The sequence below is a fragment of the Trichoplax adhaerens genome, genomic scaffold (assembly GCF_000150275.1).
Source record: "Trichoplax adhaerens TRIADscaffold_19 genomic scaffold, whole genome shotgun sequence".
NCBI lineage: Eukaryota > Metazoa > Placozoa > Uniplacotomia > Trichoplacea > Trichoplacidae > Trichoplax > Trichoplax adhaerens.
Genome location: NW_002060961.1, coordinates 1,121,063 through 1,136,798, shown reverse-complemented (window position 1 = coordinate 1,136,798; position 15,736 = coordinate 1,121,063). Strand labels below are relative to the sequence as shown.

Below are 15,736 nucleotides of genomic sequence, written 5' to 3'. Positions count from 1 at the left end.
TGAAAGAGGAATTGATCTAGTCTACTCGATAGTATTCAATGATGCCAAAATAGGCACTAAACTATCATTAGTCGCATAATGATCGAGGATAGAGAAGACTAGACGTAGGTACCGTTCCATTCTTCATTAGCTGGAGTTGGGAAAGAATAATATTTGTATTTTCCATTGATATGACAAATAAAAAATAGAAATAGGAAGCCTATACGTACTTTCATTTCATCGCTTAAGTCAAAACTTTTTTATTGAGGCGACCAATGTATTCTGATTAGTTGATAACGATGAATTGAAAACTGCCGTATTGATTGATGTTCGCTTACTGTTGGGAGAGATGGTTGTTTATTATTATACGATTGCCATAAGTAATATGCTAATGGCGACTATGATTCGTATTTGTCTGTAAATTGCTGTCATCTTATTCAAGACTGAAGATCAATTCATCTTTCTGTGTCATCATGACTAACCGGACCAATTCTATCTTGCAATTTTTCCCTTAATTATTAGGTGTACAAGAGAATTTGACGTACTTCAGTAGCCAATTGATAACTTGAATATTGAAGAGTTAGGCGACTATTCTTCTAGTTGGCATCCTTAATCTAATTTCATTTCGTCACAAGAAATTGCCATCGCTCATTTAATAACAAGTCTAGCCAACAAGATCAATTCATCATGTCCAATATAACCAATCAAACGGAAATTCCATTCGAAACAGTTCAATCAACGATCGTTTACGGCGTTATTACAGGACTAACTATCCTGACTAATATTTTTATGTTAGCATTAATTGTATCGGAGCGTAAACTTCATACGATGTCCAACTGGATCATGGCTAGCATGTTTTGTGCTGGAATCATCTTTGGCCTACTTTATTTATTACCTCGATGGGTACTCTATTATCAGTGGGTTAAACAGGATCCAATCGCATGCACTGTTCTACCATTAACTGGTATTGGATTAATTGTGAACTTAAATTTACATTTAACCTTAGTCAGTTTGGATCGCTACTTTTGCGTAATATTTCCCTTTAAATATGAAATGAGGAAAACGCGTTTAATTGCTATGTCATCCGTAGCCGCTGTCTGGTTATTGAGTATTTTTAGTGCATATTTGCCGCTATTTACAATATTAATGCCCCCACCCAATACCTGTGTTAAATTCAGGCCTGCTAACCCAGTCCATCACGCTTATTTAATCACTATTTTCAGTGTTTTATTTTTCTTTCCATTGCTGGTGTTAATTGTGACTTATACACAAATCTTGTTCATTGTTAACAGTCACACACAACGTGATAAAATCATCTCTCGACGTGCTAGTACGCCAATCTCAGTCATTAAGCGTAATATCCGAGCAATCAAACATATGGCCATCATGATTGGTATCTTTATCCTATTTTGGCTGCCTTACGTTGTTGTCTTTTTAATGTTATATTCCTCCAAATTTGTTACACCTACGACAGCACAAGTGATACGCAGCTTGCAGTATTTAGCTTTTTCCTATCCAGCTATGAATCCACTCCTTTATGGCTATTTTACAGCTAGTTTACGTAGGGAAATTGAGAAACGAGTTCGTGCTACATGGCTTGGCAATCTTCTGTGTAGTCGATTGGCAAGCAATAATCGCGCTAATACTGTGCACAATCCAACTGTGGACAGTATTGTTGCACAAGATTGGAAGCGAAAATCATCTGCTCATACTATTACCGCTTTCAATGTCGAACAAGCAAATTGTGTTAAATGACTGGCAATGTTAAAAGTCAAGCGCTATTTTAGTCATGAAAAAATGACTATCGATACGTCGATCATGTCCGACGCAATCTAATGGCATCGATTGCTTCTTAGTTCTATGTATTGTAACAAAATTCGTAGTTTGTAACAATATTTTCCTATTCTACCTATCCTTTAGCGCCATCCTCTAGTTTACTCTATTCCCTAAAGGTTATCGTTTTACTGTAGTTAATTTGCCTTCTGCGTCACTATTATTCAAGTTCAATGCAAAGCTCAAAGTACAGTAATCATCATCTCCAACATCGAAATCCTTCTTTTGCTATTTTTGTTGCGGAGATGAAATATAAGCAATACATAGGAGTGGATTTTTCGTCAATCGGAAAAATCGACCAGCGACAATCGATTATTAGGATATCAAACAACTTTTATCCAAGTTTTTCTTCATAACGCTTGACTTTATAATAGTGTCACTAAGTGAACTTCCTGTAAATGGGACTTCTTGTTATTATTAGATTAGACATGGGGAACTATTTTACCTCACGCCTTTGCAATAGCATTAGCCGTTGATACCTTTTAAAATGACTCTAGCTGTAATACCATAATATCCATACTAAGCTTTTGGATCATCGAATGATGATAACTATTTATGAAACAGTAAATTGCGATCAATAGTGATCTTAGCATTGCTAGTTTGATTTCTCTACTCACAAACATCATTACAATTATAGCCTTTATATCTTAATATTTAATATTAATACTACATTTTATTAGTCCTTTACATGCTTTTCAAGCAATCAAGGCACTAACCTTAATAAGTATAAATTAAAGAACAACTGATATTATAATCTGGTCATAATCAATGTTATCCAAGACCGTCGAATCAGTCTTGATACTAGACATCGATGGAAATGAGTGCACCTATATCAAGAATTACTAAATGAGTATATGTTTCTGTACTTCTGCAATAAAATCAAATTCTGCTGGTTGACTTGTTTAAAAGAATTATACACAGAAGAACTTCTTGCCTACTTTGAATACTGAATTCGATGTCCAATTCTAATGTAAACAATACTACTGCACTTACTTGTCATCTTCATCAAGCTAAAAGAGCGTGATGATATCTCCTCGCTTTTAATTCTGAATTTAATTCTATATGGAATCATCACTGTATCGATAATCTATTCATATTTTGTATACTAATGGATAAAGAACGGAAATTAGAATTGGTCAATTAACCTAATAAAAACCGACATCTATTTCAGCCGCACCGTTTCAATAATTATAATTCACAATTTAACTGCAAACATGATTTACAGTCTAAGGATAAAATTTTACTGGTATAACATCCCTTTAATCTAGCAAGAAAACTGATTTCTATCGAATTGTATGACTAAATAACCGATGCCTTTCCTTCTATCTTAAAGGTAACATTCGAAGCCATCGATAAAGTATCAGTAAAGGTTATTATTCAACGTATCATTGATTCCATTTAGGATTAATCACATTTTGGTAACGCAATTTAGATCCATGCTTATGTTATTATTGATTTAATTGAATTTAATGATTCCTACTGCAATATGAAATAAAAAACTCTGATAAGCAACTATAACTAGACTGCAATAACGCGCTGATATAATTGGAGTAAAAGCCTGGATTGTTCTACTTATCAATAATAATAATAATTATAATTACTGAAAATATTTGATTGGATTGATAGCTTGCAATCATCAAAAGCTTTCAATGAAATCAATATAAGCGTAGAATTATTTAATATCTTCTAACTGAGATAATTTATCATCAAGATACTTATTGCTAATCTGTAATTGCTATCTGTTAACATTGTATCAAACCATAATTTAAAATATTGGCAAACTAATTACTTTCTCTATTTTGACAAAATAGATACTGAGCACTTCAGCACCATCCTAAATATCTTTACTAGATATAGCTTTAGTCTGAGATTGATACAAGTAATCAATAGCATAACTTATTATATCCACCATAGTTGTCTAGGTCATATATTCCATAAGATATCCTTACATTATGTTTATAATTTTAATGAATTTACAGTATCATTATGGTTTATGATTATAACTATAATTGGATTTGGAGAAATGGAAATGATGTCTTACTCACGGAAATCAGATATTATTTTAATCAATTGTTAATATAGTCTTCATCAGCGTATGCAAGATCGAATTACCCTATCTTAATTACAGATAGTTTGATCTTACTAAAATATTGTCAGTAAATCACATCATAAAATAACTAGCAAGATTGTGAAATAATAATAGTGATAATTGAATTTATCAAACAGTACATAATAATGATATCCATATACTCTTCTCAAATACAAGATCACTATTAATTGGACTGATCATGGTTACGATAATTCAAATGTTAACCGAATCCGGAATAACTATTAAGACAATACTGAATGATTTTAATTTCAGGAAAATGGTAGATTATTCAAGCATGACAACCTTATTCATAATGTAATTGTTGTCAATTTAGAGCTGACATAATCGTAACTGCTCTATGCATATATGAAATAACTTAATTGAGGAGATATTAATTTAAAACTGTAATTCAATAAGCGGTAATAACAATTAATGCACCGTTAACTGATTTGATTTTAAGATTGAAATAATGCCTAGAGTAAATACAATAGGAATCTATTAATTAAAAAAAAATTTTTAAATCAAAATCTTAGTTTTATTAATGTTGTTACGAGTAATGTATTGTTGGGTAGCTAGTAATGAAGTGTCTTGTTCAGCTAGTGATCAAGGTGCATTAAAAATTGTTTACGAGGAAACGCACCATAGAAGGTTAATTAGGCATTCTCAATATCTTCAACTGATTGCAATAAATAATTAATTTACTGATTGTCCTCGTTTCTATGAAAAATTTGATGACTTTTATTGCGTTATATTTAATCATAACAATTAATACATCGTGTCACAAAACAGCTTTGCAACAAGATAACGCAATATACGATCAATAAGTCAATTCCTTGAACCGCGTATCAAGGAACGATATCTGCACTATCACAAACACTTTTGCTCTACTAGCAGACTACATAAAGACTTAAACGCCTCGTATTTTACGTTAAACACTAAGTTGGACAATTCTTCTTTATTTCACGACATACTGCATTTATATACTATTCCTCAATAGTTCATGAGTCATAGCTAATACAATTAACATTAGAATCATTTACTGAATTAGATATTAATTTTAGCTACTGCTCCCTTAATGCAGACAACAGTATTTACGAACATAGACATGTAATGACTAATACAGAATAGTCAGATTACGATATGTCCTATCACGGAACATTTCCATGATAATTTACAATCTACCATAAGTAAATTACAATCACAATGATTCGAACTGTAAGCAGATGATTTGCATTCCCTATTATAACTATTAATTTCAGTATGTGTATAAGTGTCACTGTCATAAAAAGTCAGTGCTATATTAAAATACAGTATATCCAAATTAGAAGTTAACTAAATAAGGATAGTCTAATAGAATTATCCTAACATAGATATTTCTACTGTAATACAGTATATAACACTGTAACACATTGATAGAGCAAATTTATTTCTATCCTGATTAATGATATATTGAGCTTAATTATTGAAATTGATAACCTCCCAATACCATATTAATCAAATACGAATAGAAATCTCTGTAGTAATGTAAGCTGAAATAAAAGCAATTAACACTTTTAGGCTAAGCTACATCTAGCGAATTATATTTCTGAACTTTTGGATTCATGCATGCTATTTACTATCAAGATTTCTCTAAGATAAAGACTAGAGTTGGTATGTTCAACTAATATTTTCGAACAGCGAACGTTGAAGGTTATTTCCTTTATTTTTTAAGACAGATAATTTACCTAGATATAAATTAACAATCTCAACTCACAATTTATTCGCAGTCACTCGAAATTATTATTAATCGTATACCTAACTATGCTCTAATTTAATTTCTCACATATCTTGAAAAACACTCACCCTCATCTGTTCCATTAAATTATTTTTAGGTTTCAAAACTCAATAGAAACAGTACAGTATTTGACTACTCTAATAGGTGTTGATCTATCTATAAATCGGTCTATTACAATGCTGATCTAAAAAGAAATGAAGGAGAAATTTATGAATTTACTTCACTACATATAAATCAAACTATGTACGTATAGATAGTCGAAATTAATTTAATATAATAGCATATTCAATTGGGGATAAGTATTATTATTAATTATTAATTTCTAGATATTTTTGCAGAGCAGATGCTAAAGATTAATTTATCTAGTATCCTAGAAGAAAAAATTGGGCTAGGATTAGATATATTTTCCTGAAAAGTTAATAATCATGAAGCAAACGGCATGCATGATTACAATTTTTTCATTACTATATGCTATAAGCAAGAAGAGAATTTCTGAAACTCTGTAAATTATGCTATTTTCGTCACTGAGTCAGCCCAACACTATATTCGATACTTACATTCTCTAGGTTTAATTTTCACCTCCAGGTTTTCAGTTTTGCACATATTTTAGTTTGATGTGATAAAAATATAAATAATTGATGCTAATGAAGTACAGTATATCAACCAATGATTTTGAAAGTATTGGCTAAACAACAATTAAAAAAGCGGTATGCAAAGCAAAATGAAAATAGTGTATGTATAAACGGACATGATAGATAGTTTATGCTATATTGTGGTGAATTATGTAATTGTTACAAGCCTGATTGACATTTTTTACCTTAAACCCTTATTCTATGCTAATATACAATCAAATTGCAATTGTCTCGCTCTGTTATGCGTATAATCAATCGATAGCAAAGTGGAGTTCTATTGCAACTATTATCACGACTTAATTTCTAATTGTTATGCAAATCGGAAATACTTCATGGTGCAATCAATGGAAACAATTGCAATGTTCATGATGTAAAGCAATTTGGCATAGCGTAGCTAATTTAGGTTTACTGAATGTAATTCTACCTTGTTTTTGAGACCGATTGAGAATTATTAGTCAATTTAGATCATTTACTACCGGTATGAAATAAGAATGTGTAGATAAGAGCTGAAAATTAAAAGCAAATCAAGTATAACAGGTGATGCACTCTTTCTTAATTCTTAACTGAATACGTAGGTTTTAGTAAGTTACGGTATCGATCTAAGAAATGAAAAGCAGTAGCTCTTTATTATTCTTAAGCAATATAGATAGTCATAGCTATTGTAATCTGTGATGATAATATAAATTAAAATTTTCAATATTTTAAAGTCATGAAGGTTCATGATCACCAACACTTTCGCATGACATAATAAAACGAGTTACTACATAGTAATATATTGTATATTTCTGTAGCCAAATTCGCGATAATTTATATTAAGTATACATGAAACACACATATAACGGCCGATATTGGCGTTGTTTACTCTCTAAATGATTTAAGAATTCAATTTGAGCTTGCAGTCAAAACGAAAAATAGCGATAATAATAATAAACAAAAGCCCTAATTATATTATATACTTGCATATTAACTCACTTATACGGGCCCGTATTGGCATTATTTGCCCCCTAAATAGTTAAGAATTCAACTTGAGCTTGTAATTAAAGCGAAAAAATGGCGAAAATTACTTCAATATCGCTAAGGCTTACAAAAACATAAAAACAATTTCTTGCAGAATAGAAACAACATTACTCCTGAAATTTTCTTCAGGTTAATTTATCATGACTTTAAATTCCTTTGCTTATCAAGTTACTTAATTTACATAAAGGCTATTCTTAATTAATTAAATTGAATCGCAATTCTCAGTCTACTTTCTTATCTATAGTAAAATTTTATATCAAGAGCTTTTTATGCTATTCATTAACTTTTATCTGTCTTTCTTTACTCATATTTGCATTTTATTCTGATAGGACAGAAAGCCAAATGCTGCAGTTTTTCAGGTAATAAATACCGTGAGAATTTCTTCAGTTATCAACGTTTCTTACATATATGGAACTGGCTTCGGATGTATAGTACTAGCATAATACTGAATTAAAATGGTGTAAATTATTTAGAATTAGCCGTAAGGAAAACGTTTTCTTTCGAATATATTTAAGTCTCGAAGGAGACAAATAGCAATTGAATCAAATAATTTGTTGCCATGAGTTTAAATATAATTTGCAAAATGTTATAAAGTCAAATTTTCTTCTACGTCGAAAGAGTCGGTGGCTGGATCAAGTTCAGCATATTTAGCGTTTTCCTAAGTATAGTAACTTCATTAGAGGGCAATGAAGAAATTTTGCTTTAATTTACATGTATGAAAATAGAATACAAATATGATATAAGTAAAGGTGTTATTAATAGCGAGGACCTGAGATGATTTATTAATTGTGTTAAATCAATACCCATATATTTAAAGAAATTCACTGCGCTATTCGTAAATTTATAAGTGTAAGATATAAATTTAATCTAATAATTAAACACTTTCGCGACTGTTACCGGTACTCACGTCGTGATATTAGGACGTATTAAAGATTCTTCCATATTTAGGTAATAAGAATTCATCGCATGCAACTTTAAACTAAGTAGTTCATGCATTCTAGCACGTTATTAACGATATTTTATTACCAACAACGGTATATATATAATAATGGCGAAAGATGTTAGAAAGAAAGTCTGGCTTTCAATTGATTATTCGAAAATGTCTTAAACCCACTTAAAGAAGTAATATTTATTTGATACTCTATTATAAACGATTGCGATGGCAATAACGATACTTTTAGAAGTTAATTAATGTATAAATTTTAAAATTTACCAGAATTTATGTTTTCCTTTACAAAGAAACAAGAACTTTATTTAATCGTATCATTCGAAATTGGTCTAAACAACAGTTATTTTACGATATAATCAAATCTCCGATCAATTTTGATCTAATTATTCCGAACCTGTTTCAATAGATATAATAAGCTTGGATTCCCACAATAGATTTTACACTAAGAATTTCATTGCTAGCCAGCAAATTGTAATGCTTAGTAGAAAGTTGTTATAATATGTATTGAAATAAACGGCTTTTTCTCTATGCTGTTAAAAATCTCATATATTTATTCGTTATATTGCTGTTTTAGAATATTTTCACAGACTGTATTAGAATGTCTAAAATTTTATTTTAATAGAAAAATTGAACTTTCAATTGATATCTCCGAAAGTATTCTTAGCTATTATAGGAAAGTTACTCAGTTTCCTTATAAATTAGTCAAATTTATTTCAGTTTGGCCAAGACAGATTACTCTTTTATCATTCGTTCGTTAACTAGAATATACGCGAATTATTTAATTTTATCATTACTTTACGAGTAAGCTTAATGACATAGGTTACATTATGGGTGATATCTTTTGCATCTATGAAACTATTTGAACTTTTTTAGCATATATAATGCAAGAAAGCTGCTCTATAAATACTAAATTTAATTTCAAATTTCATTTTTGGGATTTGTTTATTGTATATTTTATTGTACCAGCTACAAATCCTCTTCAAAAATAACGTTTTCAGCATAACAGCAGTTAAAAAATTATGGATTAATATTTATCGATTGGAAAGAAAGATTGATGTAGGTGTAAAATACAGTAGCAGTCTATGTAAACTTATACATTTCTAAATTTACTTCCATTTACTGTACTTAACTTGGAATAATAATTTACATATAAAAAATAATGTAAGTCATACTATACCATTAAAATTAAATTACCACATTTAAATTTTACGTCTTACTGCAGATAAGGGCTATAATAACTCAGTTATTACCTTTATCTGAATTACAATTTTTTAGGATGTACTCGTAGTTCTTGCGTTGATCGATCTTGCTAATTTTATCTAATAGCAATTTCGTTACATTACTTACTTGGCTTCATTAAGAATTCATCAAGGTCAATTTCTAAGAATATAATGACTTTCGCTATTCCCCTTCAGCTGTTAAGATATTGATAGAATAAGTTGACGCATTTGGATAGAATTAAAAAACTAAATGCATTTACTTAAACTGAAAAGAAGGTCAGTTATTGTTGAGTAAAATATAAAATTGTCTATATAATAAAATATTTAGAAAGACAGTTTAGCTTTAGTGTTTTGACATTAGAATTATAAACGAGCAGAGTTATCTTGTAGTAAGGGTTGTGTCGTATGCAAATAACTTAAAAGATTTTTAGGGAATGCTCAAGAGGATCTAAATTAACTTTTACATTTTTCAGTGGCCATATTTGTCAGGAATTGTAGTTAGTAATGTATACGTACCATACATGATTATGTATTACTTGATTATAGTTGTGGTGTATTTACCAAATTGAAAGGATTTACACTCTCTCATCTAAGGCCAATCAAGCGAAAAATATTTTATTTGCTATTTATTGTTGGATGTATTACTAATTTCGTTTTAATCATTTTTAGCAAGCAATGCAACATATTTAGTATGTGATGATGTTAGTGTATTGGAATGTAAATTATACAACCGATTCTACTGTATGTCGCTAGCTATTGGTTATGGGATAAAAGTCCCTTATCGAAAAAGTTAAGGTATTACTTGGCTAATAATAGTATGTAAATCTCAATTGTCTTACAGATATTTCTTAATGGCAATAGTACTGTTTCATAATTGCTTAACTGCAATTATATTGGAATTTAATATACAAATCTTAATCTTGCTTAGACTAGTAAAATTTATGGCTAGTCCAATATCTCCACTTTTGGAATAAAAGATTGCAGAAAAAATGAAATATATAAATTAAACGTTTAAAAAGAACAAATATTTTCACATTTGACTTCCCTAATTTAATGTACATAAACGGTAGATAAATTGAATATCTAATTTGTAATTATAAATTGATGATCCAATGCTAAGTAATTATCTTACTAATGTTATTTCAAATCAGGATTAACGGTGCAAACTTGCAGATGATTATAGCTATCAACATGATTATTAATAATTTTATACCAGAATAATGTATTAAATAATATATCATTAATTAAAACTCGATGCTTTCTATAGTTTTCATTCAGCTAGCAAAAATCCTTTTTAGGCAAATGAATTAAATAATTTTAAGATCCTATGAAGTTAAATATTTATTTTTTTTGCTGAATTATAAATAGTAAAGGCATACATAGAGATCATTACTGCAAGATTTAATTATGAAACATTCGAAAGTGCTAAATCATGCTTACATTAGGCTGCTATGCTAATTTATGCTAGTTGCCCAATCTCTTAAAGGTATACTCCGAGTATATGTAGTCAGGATTGGTGTTTGATAAATAAGTATTATCACCAATTCCTGTTGTCCGCTCTTACCAATAATTACATTGAAATGATATCATTCAGTCATTAATCAGCCAATTAAAAGAATGAAGCCGAAAATTCAGAAATACCTTTGATATTAAGATATAACTAATAACGATATTTTAATCTGACACTTCTACTATATTTTAGATGTGTGCTAAAGCAGCACCCATATTGCTTCTTACTAGCTTAAACTAGCAGGATTTCCATGATTATTTCAGAAGTTAACGAAAGTAATATGATTTTCAGGTATACCGGAAGCGAATATACATATTTCATGTCAATTTAAATTCTATACAGGACATAAGGAATTGGGCTATATTGATTCTCATAAAAAGCATCACTATTAACGGTTATTAGCACAATAACAAGTATATAATAAGTTCTCTTTGTCAATAATATTCATTAGGAAGACGTTTAATTTTTTAACTTGTTTTTCATAAACAAAATACAATTTTCTCTCTATGTAATCCCAGTTATTAGCAACGATATGACCACTATTTTAACTTTGATAATATCACATAGCTCTTTTTGAATAAAAATTTGAATTTGTAACTTTGCCTTGATATGCAGCTATTCGTGTCAAAAGATTTTGTATTCATGTCAGCAAATTATAATGCATGCGATATACATTGATTATGTACTGTACTAGATATTACATAAAGATTTGTCTTAATGACTGTTTTCTAAAATCAATCAAGAAAATGTGCAAGTATTATAGCACACTAAGTGCTCTATGAATTCTCGGAAACGTACTACGGAAAACAATAGCAATGATATTTTCCACGTATTGAAGAGTTAGTCGATAATAGATCTCTATTATTTTATAGTATTACGAAATGTTTATCACAAATCACGAATTAGCACTGTATTTCATAATTTAAATAATTCTAATCCGTGCATTAAATAGAACTACCGAATAAAAGATGAGAATGAAGAGCACAAGAATGGCGATTGATATATTTTATTCATAATTAATTATTTATTGCCAATTTGTTAGCAAGTGCAAAAATCAAATTTTTAACAAAGGTGTAAAATTCAATTTCATTTTAATCATTTTATAAACAGATTTACAAAACAGCTGACTATCTGTACGATTACGGTCGCGTATTTCCGTTAGCTTTTGTTACGGCAAATTGGATAAACTAATCGTATTAAAATAGGCAATATATTTTAAGTAGGTAATATCATTCATGACCATATTCCAATGTAGAGTAGTGATACTATAATGTAAGAGTTAAAACTATTATGTTACTTTTTACAAAGTTAGCTATGATACCAATATGATATAGCTAAAAATTATAACTCAACCGAATGAGTTTTTATTAATTGTCACAAACCAGCTTCGTGACAAGGATAACGTAAAACAAATCTCTAAATTACTATAGTCTCCGGGATTAAATATCCCTTTACTGCCTCACAAGAATTTAGACGCCTTTGCTTCTACGTTAAACTCAACTAGACAATTGAGAACTACTTTATTCAACTATCTGACGGGCTTATATACCCTTCTACAGCAGCTAACATTCACGAGTTATCTTTAAAAATACTTAGGTGAGAACATCTATCTAACTTATTTTTCACAGTCGGACTACAATATGTCCATCCACAGAATCATTTCAGTGCACATTACAGCACAGCATTAAATTTACTGAAACATATTTATAATTAGAGTAATTCCTATTGTAAGTAACTAGTTGTAATATAATATCACTATATTATATTTTAACCAAATTTAGATATCTATTTCTTCACGGTATTTCGTACCGTGACATTAATGTACTGCCTTCTATAATCCATAAAACAGGCGAAGAAATTAAGAAATAGCGCGTAATATTATCGTTATATTCGGAGTAATATCTATGTATAACTAGGAAATATTATGACCAGGCATATCGACGAATATTATAAGCGAATTTACCCTTTAATATTCTTTTATTACGTACCGTTTGCCTCCTACGGATAGATACTAAATGTATTTGATTCCATTTAGGCAGATACCTAGGCTTTACGATAAATAAAGCAGTTCTTTTTAATAATAATCGATGAATTTCACCGCGATAATGCGCCGTTAAACAAGCATAAAGTATTGGATTCACTGCTGGATAAGAAAATGCAAAGTATTGGCTTAAAATAGCTGCTACTGTCATAGAAAATGAAGATCCTGAGGTATTCATTAGTGATAAAATAATATATGGCAACCAGAAGATAATAAATAAGCCAACCATGATGGCCATATGTTTAACAACCTTAGTATTGATTCTTCTCATAAAAATGGCAGTCTGTGCATCACCCGATGGAATCATTTGTTGTCTTAGGTTGCGGTGATTTATTTTACATAAGATATAAGAAAAAAGGAGCAGTACAATGATTAGGGGAACCAAAAAGAATAAACCAAATACAATAAGAATATACACAAAATGGGATAAAAAGCGAGAAGGATATAGGTTGATGCATTCTTCATTTAATGGATACATAAAAGTGTAAAGTGGGATAACGACGCAAAGTAAACTAATTAGCCAAATAGCAGCAACGGATAAAACTACTATAATATTAGCACGATATCCATAATAATATTGCGGATAGAAATAATAAAAGTAACGATCAACGTTAATGATAGTCCAATGAAAATTAAATGAGATAATTAAGGCAGGACCAGCTAGTCTCAGGATTGTGCAGATAAAAGCATTGTTAACCCAATAAGTTCCAAGGACTCTGCAAGGCAGCAAGTACAGCAGAGCAAACAAAATACCAGTAAAGAACATGCTAGCCTTCATCCAACCGGATTTACAATGAAATTTTTTTTTAAAGATAATTAGCGACAACATACATAAGTTCGTTGCTATCGTAAGGCAAAAAATGAATACATAAATAACTACATTCAATTTTAAATAAATGTTGATGAGATTGGATAAATAGTCCGCGGTTAAACTTTCTGTTTGTTGGGTGGTTACTGATTTATCCATGGCGGTAATTTATAGTCGATACGCTATCTGATTTTGACAGCTTTCTTCAGCTTTCCTATATATGTATATCATAAATAAAATGCAGAAATCGTTTATTATTAATGTAATAATATCTAGAGGTTGCTTAGTAAAGACTGAACAGCGATATTTGCAACTGAAAAATCTGTGCTACTGTAGAAAAAATTTGAAACTTTTATGCGCAATCACTTGAAGCTCCAACATTAACTCAAATTCGAAATATTCTGCAACTACGACCAATTCAGTACCCGTAGCACTCTTTCTTAAAAATAATGCAAGCTTAGCAAAATCTAAAGTAATCATAACCATTACAGGTATATTGAATCTTAGGAAACAATGCAAAGACTGTCAGGACTAGAAACACCTTATTTACTACATTAATACTTCGTATAAATATTAAGTTTGATCTACTATTTGATTCAATAATTTTCTCAAATAAACTGCAGACAGTTTATTTATTAATTGATACTGTGGCAATTCCTAAAGATAGAGTAAAAATGTTAAATTTCCTGCACTAGAAACTAATACTCCTCTTCGATAATATCTAATATATACGGTAAAACAAACTTTAATGCATACGTAAGCATAAATATAACGTAGAAATCAAATATTTTATGAGCTACATTAAAATGATAGTGAAAATCTACTGCTATAACAAAATATCCGTAAAAATTAATTCATGCATCAAAAATTGCTGGCCGATTTTCTGATATCATTAGGTTTACAAAAAGTCGTCTGGGTTGACAGAGTAGAATTAAATAATTGTATTACCTAAGGCAGTCCCATCGAATTGGTAACGTTTTCTTATTATAATATACCGTAGACATTAAAGAAATATTTAAAGTTGATTTAACTCAGAAATATACCTTAATTTTTTGTACGATGATAACAATATAACTTAGCCCCTTCTACTAAATTGGTGAGAGATCTGGCGAAAAGGTTTTCTCTGATCTAATTTTGTACTAGGCCTAACTAAGTCATATAATAAAATTCCACGAAATAAAATATAGTAATAAAGCAGAATTAATGAGATTAAGCTTCATAAGTATGTACAATGTTAGTATGTGATCGAAAATTATCTTTCACGATAAATATAATCTAGCATAAGATTGAGATTAGAAAAGAAATATCATACAGCATCATTATTAGATTGCAAAGGTTGTTAAAAGATAAGTCATAAAGCTGAAGATTGACTTTTAGAATTCTCTTTTTTTAAACTTTTTAATGATTTAATTACCTTTGATATCAACTGCTAAAAGATATTGTTTTCTTACGGCTAGTAAAAGCCGTTCAGGTAGAGGGTGAGATAGACATATAATTATATATTGGCAAATCGTCACTGTTTATAATCGAAAGGATCTGTAAAGTTTAACTATAACAGATAGCATAACTATGATGAATAAGGTCTGAAAGTAATAAGAATATATAATTCAATAATTTAATCTGCCACATTAAATGGTAATAATGGTAATGATGTACATGCTCGTAGAGTAGAATTATTTTCCAAGCTACTTAAAACAATGATAGGAGATATACTTTTTTCGATATTAAATTAACCTATAAGCTATCAATGTGTCATAGTCTAAAGAATTTCGGTCAATGTGAAAAAGTTCATATTATTTTCAATTTACGTATTGATCATGTGATTTCAACATGATCTAAAAAGATCAGCAAGACTAGAGGACAATTAAATCTCCTTCAATGCTG

General features: G+C 29.8%; 1 protein-coding gene across 1 annotated transcript; it reads left to right on the top strand.

The window, feature by feature from the left end:
* Positions 1 to 666: 666 nt before the first annotated feature.
* Positions 667 to 1,734, top strand: TRIADDRAFT_31670 (uncharacterized protein; the record flags this gene model as incomplete). Its single annotated transcript, XM_002116987.1, has 1 exon — positions 667 to 1,734. One exon carries the CDS (start codon positions 667 to 669, stop codon positions 1,732 to 1,734), a length of 1,068 nt encoding a protein of 355 aa, XP_002117023.1.
* Positions 1,735 to 15,736: the final 14,002 nt, after the last annotated feature.